The 7,734-nt window shown below is 35.4% G+C and overlaps 1 protein-coding gene across 2 annotated transcripts; it reads left to right on the forward strand.

The window, feature by feature from the left end:
- The first annotated feature begins 3,557 nt into the window (after positions 1–3,557).
- On the forward strand, positions 3,558–7,281 carry UBP21 (ubiquitin-specific protease 21). Of its 2 annotated transcripts, none has more exons than XM_078983036.1 (8): positions 3,558–4,354; positions 4,678–4,798; positions 4,903–5,013; positions 5,144–5,316; positions 5,409–5,747; positions 5,829–5,951; positions 6,047–6,569; positions 6,713–7,281. In XM_078983036.1, the coding sequence occupies exons 1-8, from the start codon at positions 3,863–3,865 to the stop codon at positions 7,003–7,005; spliced, it is 2,175 nt and encodes a 724-aa protein (XP_078839162.1). In that variant the 5' UTR covers positions 3,558–3,862; the 3' UTR covers positions 7,006–7,281. The 2 variants fall into 2 exon arrangements, with proteins under 2 accessions (XP_078839162.1, XP_078839159.1); XM_078983033.1 differs by having other exon boundaries at positions 3,559–4,354; positions 6,710–7,281.
- The last annotated feature ends 453 nt before the right edge of the window (positions 7,282–7,734 follow it).

A 7,734-nucleotide genomic window follows, 5' to 3' on the forward strand; every position in this document is an offset into this window, starting at 1 on the left:
CATTTTCTTTCACGGAGTAATTAAGGGAACTTCGTAGACTGCTTAATAAAGTGTGTCGGTAATAGACCACTGCTAGGTATGTATGGTGTTATATTGCTGGATAGGGTGCGTTTCGGGGTGAAATACCTCATGTATTCAGGCCATTGCTAGGCAAAGATCGATGTTGGATAAGGAGAGTATAGGGGTATAATACCTCATGATAGTCGGACCACGCCTAGGCATTGTTATCTAGATAACTACCCCTGACTTAATTATCTTGTGGTTCTTTCTTTTACGAACAAAGGTTCATGGTTAAACTTATTCCATTCCCCTCGTTTGATGTCATTATTGTATCCTCGTTTGCTTCCAGGGAATTTCTGAAGCAACTTCGTCAGTTTGTGGTTCATATTGATTCCTTAGGCTAGATATCGTAAGATCATTGTATAGGGTTAGTATGTGGGGATCGATGGGATGAGATATATTGTTTTAGAAATATTATTTATATGTGCTTATAATATTAGTGGTTTTGCAGGATCGAGATATACTTTATTATCACATTAGTTGAACTAAGAGCTTTCGTACTATGTGTTCCTTAAGTGATTGGGTTCACCAGGGATATTCGAACTAAGTGTTCATTAGATATTTGATCTTAGTGTTCATCATGGGTATTTGAACTAAGTGTTTATTAAGTGTTTGTGAACTAGGTGTTCATTGGGTAATATTGGAACTAAGTGTTCATTAGGTGTTCTTGAACTAGGTGTTCATTAATTATTGTGAACTGCGTGTTCACCAAAGGTAATCTAAGAACCTTAGTAGCACTAGACTTTATGCCAGTTCCTTAGGGCAATCCTTAGGAATGAATAGGATAAGGGTAATCGTTTCTTATGATAAATCTTTAAGAAATAAAGGAAGATAATGGGGGATGGGTAATTGGATTGATTGTTTGATAAGTGAATATAATAATAATATTATTGTGGGTTGAAAACCCTATATGCTCACCAGGCTCCCAAGCTTGACCCTCTCAGTTTTCTTTGTATTACAAGTTATGGCACGAGAGCATAAGTTGGCTGACATGACGAGAGAATTTGGATTATAGGCCATTAGCTATGAATAATTGTTGTAAGGTCTTTTTTTTTTTTGCTTTCTGTTTATGCTTTTGGTCTGTATTGAACATGACATCCCGATATTTTGTTATATAATGAAAATACATTTCTTTAAATAAATGCTTTGATAAATTCTTATCATATTTTATTTTGGGAACAAATTCCGCAACTGTTTTCTTTAAAATATTTACCTGATTCTAAAAACAAAGCATAAACAAATTGGTATTTTCTGGCCGTGAAATTGGGGATGTCACACTAGCCATAAAAAGGTTTAAAGTTAGTGGCTTTATGGGTTAAGACTTTATATAATGGTCATATGTGAAGTTGGAATAAGCGACTTAAAGGATTAAGACATAAAAGTTGGAATTTTGGGACCATGCAGAGTATGTTGGGCGTACTCCTAACTAAGCCCCATGTAGTTAGGCTCGTCCCCGACTTCACTGATTCGAGATGTACGCCCCGCTTAGGAAGTGTATGGCCCGCATACGGACTAAGAGTGTTGACTTGTTGACATGTGGTCAAAAGATTAAAGGTTTTGGACCATATAACGACAAAATGGTCTTTTTGGCCTTTAGGGGCATAGTTGTGGGATTTTAACTTGTGAGTCGGGGTAACGACATTAATTGATTATGGTTACTTGTTGTGTTTATTAGGCGGAGTCTAGTTCCGACAGTTCGGGAGTGAGATTTATCAGTCATCAATATTAGGTGAATCTCATCGCTTATTCTTACCTGTGTGGTAGAATAATTGTATATATTTACATGTGATGACCAGCTGGGTCTAAGTGTTATTAGTATGTATGTGCTGTTTATATGTGTTGCGACTGCGAGTAGTCTCTAGGGTTGCTGATAATCCACAAGGCGTGTTGTTTCCCCACTAAGATTTCGAGTGGTCTGCATGGTTGCTGATAACCCATATATCTTATTTGTGCTGTATTGTGTGTGGTATTTTGGGGAACTCACTAAGCTTCGTGCTTACATTTGTTGATTATATGTGTTTCAGGTACTTACGAGGATCGCGGGAAAGCAAATGTTTTATTGTACACATTAACTTGGAGATTTTATTACTAGATATTTTGGGACCCTTTGATGTTTGTAGTGTTGATTTGTACTTGATACTTGTGATTTTTTGATGATTCGGTTTTAAGAACAATATTCTGGGTAAATTAAAGATGAAAATATTGGTTTGAAATTTGAGGTGTTACCATTCATCATCACAATCATCCTTAATATCAACCTTTACACCACCCATTATATTTGTCCTGTCAACATAGTCATTATATTAATTTTCATTGCCATCCTTACTATTATCATCCTTCTTTCCTCCAACCTCACTAGTTTCCAATCATTTATCAAATGCCTTTTGTTTCTTGATTTTGGTTGTTTCTATCTCTACCATATTATGCATATATGTTTCCTGATACTCATTCTTATGTGTATTACATAAATGATCAAAATCATCTATTTATAGGCTAATTATTTTACAATTGACATAAACATTTGGAAGCATACAAACGTCATGGTTAACTAACTATCTTTTAGTGGAAGTTTACCACCATCAAAGCCAATTGTTCGTGCACACTAGGATATTTCAGGACGATATAATGCAATTTGATAGGTTATTAATTCATATGAGTTTAATTTCCTACATCAATTTCCTATCTATTGTTTCTTTGAATATTACCAATATTTAATTATGGTTAGACAAGGCTATGAAGGCCTTCAATAAAAACTTTACTTGGCAACATGAAGTAAGTGTTAAACGTAATATTTGCATGTGTAATGTATACATATGAAATCAAAATAATCCACTTTTCCATGGATATAAGACCTTCAAGGTGACTTGCTAAACAACCTAACATGGTGGACCTTCAATATGCGTAAGCTTTAAAATTCAAACTTTCAACATTCTTTCATTAAGTCGGGGTTTAGGTATGATATTTGTTGTATAGTCCACACTATAAGCACCATATTTCACTACTACAAGATGCAACACAACAGAAGGAGATGATCAAGCTCAACAAAGAAGAGAGTAGAGAAGAAGAATAAAGCAATTGATGGTTTTTTAGGAGGACCATATTTGTAATGATGATTAGTCACATTTATGACCTGAGAGTATGAACTAAAATAAGGGAAATGCCCTCACTTCAGAAGCACACCTCACTCATTAACCATACAAGTCTCATGTTTGCTGCCATAAGGACCATTTTTGGAAGTTATTTATTCTTAGGGACCCTTTGTCAATAAATTATTCTCAAGAACCAAACTCTGTACATTTTACCAAACATGTAGACCATTTATGTAATTTTCTCATATTTATGGCATGACACTTAACAAAAAGAAAAGTTTGTATATAACTTTCTTCTATACATGACATTATTTCCAATCCAACTATTTCATATTAAAAAAACAACTAGTGTAGTATGGATAAAAAGAAGTAAACATTTTTATGAGTAGATTTTGGGGTAAGAACTAAGAAATAACTCGCACAATAAGTTGTTGTACGCATTCTACCGCTCTCCCCCCTCTCTCTCTCTCTCTCTTCTGCCTCAAAAAATTTAGAAGGGTGATTGGTGAAATGAAATCCATGGAAATGGCGGCTTGGTTTTCCCTCCCATTTTAAAATCTCAAAACCGTGTTGAAAATCCTTTCAACCACTTTCAACTTCCCCCAAATTTTAATTACCACCAAAGTTTTCCCTCTCTTCCCATCCACCAAATTCAAACCCTAATTCGTTTCTTTCAAAAGCCCTAATTTTCTGTCTCAGTCTAGGGTTTTCCGATGGCTGATCATACAGAGACTTTGGCTCCGCCGTCGGAATCAGTTAGTATATACGCAGATGCGGTTGAATCCTCTTCCCCCAAAGATTCTCGTTCGCCTACACAAACCCTAGATCGATACTCGAGCTCTCGTCGTACTAAAGTCGATGTTCACGCTAGCGCACATATGTTGTTTGATAAAATATCTCAAGAAGAGGAGGAGAAATTGGAGGATTCTAAGCCACCGGAATCGCAAATAAATCCCTTGATGGCAACCGAAGTGCTCGAAGATTCTGAAGAACTGGCGCTATCTCTTTCCGGTGCGGATGCTAATGCTCCCGCTGAGCCCTCAAGTCCCGTGGCTGTTGATGATAACGTTAATGATATCGCCGATGAGACCGATGCGTGGATTTCGTGTAATCGAAGTGAAAACGATGTCTACAAGCCGTTGCCCTCAGTTGCGTCAAGTTCTTCGAGTTGGTACGAAGATGTCTATGAGAAGCCGTCTATGGTGGTATGCTTATTTTTATTATCTATCATATTCATGATACTTTAGAAATTTACTGTTTTATTTAAATCATTTCGATCTTATTTATTGCTACTTTTAGACCGAAAGTTATCTAAATCGATTTGCACTTTCATGGCCACATGACATCACGGCTAGTACCAATTCTCCACCATTTGAGAAATCTCGGTCTAGTTTCTGGAGTGCAGATAGTTAATTCAGTTTATAAAATTGCTTTTGCTTCAGTTGCATCAAGTGCTATGTGTGAAATTCCATCCAACAAGTCCCATTCCTCTCCATAAATCTGTCTTATTTAGTTCCTGAACTTACAGGGTGCAGGACTTGCCAATCTAGGCAACACTTGCTTTTTCAACGCAGTTATGCAGTGCTTCACACACTCTGTGCTACTTGTTCAGGGTCTTTTTTCATCTGCTCATCCAACTCCTTGTGATTGTAAGATCTACAACCTAATCAGTTTTTGTATTTGTTTCATTATCGTTTGTTGTAATAAGACCTGTAGGGAGTATATGATTTATATCTGAAGTGTTGACTTGCAGGTAGCAATGAAAGGTTCTGCTTGATCTGTGTATTGCGGGAGCAAATTGAACTTTCTTTAACATCAACTGGAAAAGTTGTCTCTCCATGGAAATTTGTCGACAACTTGAGTTGTATCCTTCAAATTCATACAAATTACATCTGTTATCTCTTTCTTATCTTCACTCACACATACCTATTTAACATTTATTATATCCAACCAGTTTTTTCAATATTTGTGTTTCTTGACTGGTTGACTATCAGATTTTTCATCATCTTTCCAAAGATACCAGCAGGAAGATGCTCATGAGTTCTTGCAATGCTTTCTAGACAGGCTTGAAAGCTCTTTCAGCAATTTAAAAGTGAAAGATGTTACTCTCTCCTCAGAAACCGAAAACCTAGTCAAGAAAGTCTTTGGAGGTCGTGTTATAAGCAAAGTAAGAATTCAGTTGATACTCCATTGATTTTCCCATATCAACTACTCAACTCCATTATCTATTTTACTCACTCTCGTTTATATAAATCCCAGCTAAGATGTTGCAACTGCAATCACATATCTGACACCTACGAGCCTTCAGTTGACTTAAGCTTGGAGATCGAAGATGCAAAAAGCCTCTCAACTGCCCTTGAGTCATTTACAAAAGTTGAACACATTGAAGATGAAGAAATGAAGTTTACATGTGATCAGTGTAAAGAAAAAGTTTCTGTTGAGAAACAACTTATGCTCGATCAAACTCCTCCTATTTGTGCTTTCCATTTAAAAAGATTCAAAAATGATGGCTCTTATGTTGAGAAAATAGACAAACATGTTGAATTCCCTCTTCAGTTAGACTTGCAGCCTTATACATGTGGCAATCAAAGCAATAATGTGAGTTCTATTCCTTAATTATATCTATACAAACAAAAAAATATATATTTATACATGTTCTTACCTCCATATATCATACAGGAGGAGTTGAAATATGAACTATATGCAGTTGTGGTACATGCAGCTTATACATCTAGCTGTGGTCATTATTACTGTTACATTCGTTCTGCACCTGAAACATGGTGCAAGTTTGACGACTCAAAGGTATACATCATATAGATTCATATCTCAACTTTTTATTTTTTTCTTAAAATTTGTAATATGGAAATCGAGTTAAAAGTTGTTTATGATTTGGATAGGTGACTAGTGTTTCAGAAGCTTATGTGTTATCAGAGGAGGCATATATTCTGTTCTATGCAAGACAAGGGACACCTTGGTTTTCAAACTTTATGGAAACATATAAACCTTCATTAGATCCAAATTTATCAAACACTTCACCAAAATCTGTTCTTGAAAACCTTGATGCCCCAATCATCCATTCCCATGACACCAATGAATCTTGTAGCAGATCAACAGATAACAACAACAACAACAACAAAGTTACAGTTCCTGAAGCTAAAGATCATTGTAGTATCAAATCTGTTGCTGTGGTTCCAAACACTCCAATTTATGTTAAAAAAGAAAACCTTCCATTGACCCTTAAAGAATATGGTTCTAATCGAAGGGTAGTCACCCCAACAAGTCATCATAACAAGATCCACACTGCAAATCCTGAAAGTGATCCCAACAGAAGAAAAACCACATTTGAAATTGAAGACATATTTTCTCCCTCAACTCCACCAAGATCTCCTGGTGTTGATTCCTCTGATGATGAAACTTCAGGTAATGTAATCTGAGATTTATATATATATATATATATATATATATATATATATATATATATATATATATATATATATATATATATATATATATTTTTTTTTTTTATGTGAAGTTATTAAATATGATTTTGTGGTGTATAGAAGTGGTTTTTGCATCAAGGACAAGTCAAATAAAGGTTTTGGAGAAACCATGTTACAAGAGACCAAGAAACAAGGAGGTTGAAAATTATGCAAAAATTGAGGCTTTGAAACATTGTAACAAGACAATGCCTGCTTCAAGAAGAGACATGCTCATGGCTGCTATTAAGAGTGAGAGTGCAGTGAACAACAAAAGAAGCAAGAAAATGGCATCCGATTCGCCTCCAAGAAAGAATTTAAGCAGATCAAGTGAACGCCCGATCCCTCGTAAATTGGCTTCTTCTTCAAGTTTTCGTTGAAGGTAAGTTTAGGGTTTTGAAAGGTTGCGTGAATTTAGGGTTTTTGTTATGAGATATGATCTAATGATATATATATATATATATATGATGGATGGAGGCATGTGAAGCGTTTTGCTTGCCATTCATAGAGTGAAGTTGGTTTTGTGATCTCTAGATATGTTAATGTTAGATTCTTTGTTTTTTTTTTTTTTTGTCAATTATCGATGTGTTTATTTTTAGTAAAAACAATACCAGTTCAGTATCTAATCTAAAGACGTTAACATGCTTTAAATGTTTCGTAGCGTATTTTTTTTAATGCTTGATGAATATGAAATGTATTAGTTAAATGGTGGAAATGTGAAGAGGCGAGATCTTTGTGGTGATTTTGGTGCAAATTTGTTTAGAACTGCAAACCTTTTGTACTTTGATTGTGTGTGGGGTTGTGATAGCCTGTGCTTTCTTGGAGTATTTTTAGTGAGAAAATAGAAATTTGTTAGAATTTATGTTTGATTGGAGTTTTTAAACCATATGTCTGTCATAAGAATTGTATCAGAGCTGTTGAAGCATATTGTCGCACTCACGCATCAAGCTTTCAAAATGCGTTAAAACGGGTTGTGGCTTTCTTTGGGTCTTACACTCTTACGATAGAGATTTATTGATAGGCCAACGAATACTTTCTTCAATAGATCTTAAATTGGATCTTACACTATTGGGCCGATGGATACATATATGGTTCTTGAAATTCGAATA

Source organism: Lactuca saligna, chromosome 3 (assembly GCF_052625555.1).
Source record: "Lactuca saligna cultivar CGN05327 chromosome 3, ASM5262555v1, whole genome shotgun sequence".
Classification (NCBI taxonomy): Eukaryota; Viridiplantae; Streptophyta; class Magnoliopsida; order Asterales; family Asteraceae; genus Lactuca; species Lactuca saligna.

Coding starts and splice junctions, on each gene's coding strand:
- UBP21 (XM_078983033.1), top strand. CDS start 3,863: ATGGCTGATCATACAGAGACTTTGGCTCCGCCGTCGGAATCAGTTAGT. Junction 5,952..6,046: donor GCAAGTTTGACGACTCAAAG/GTATACATCATA, acceptor TGATTTGGATAG/GTGACTAGTGTTTCAGAAGC. Junction 6,570..6,709: donor CTCTGATGATGAAACTTCAG/GTAATGTAATCT, acceptor TGTGGTGTATAG/AAGTGGTTTTTGCATCAAGG.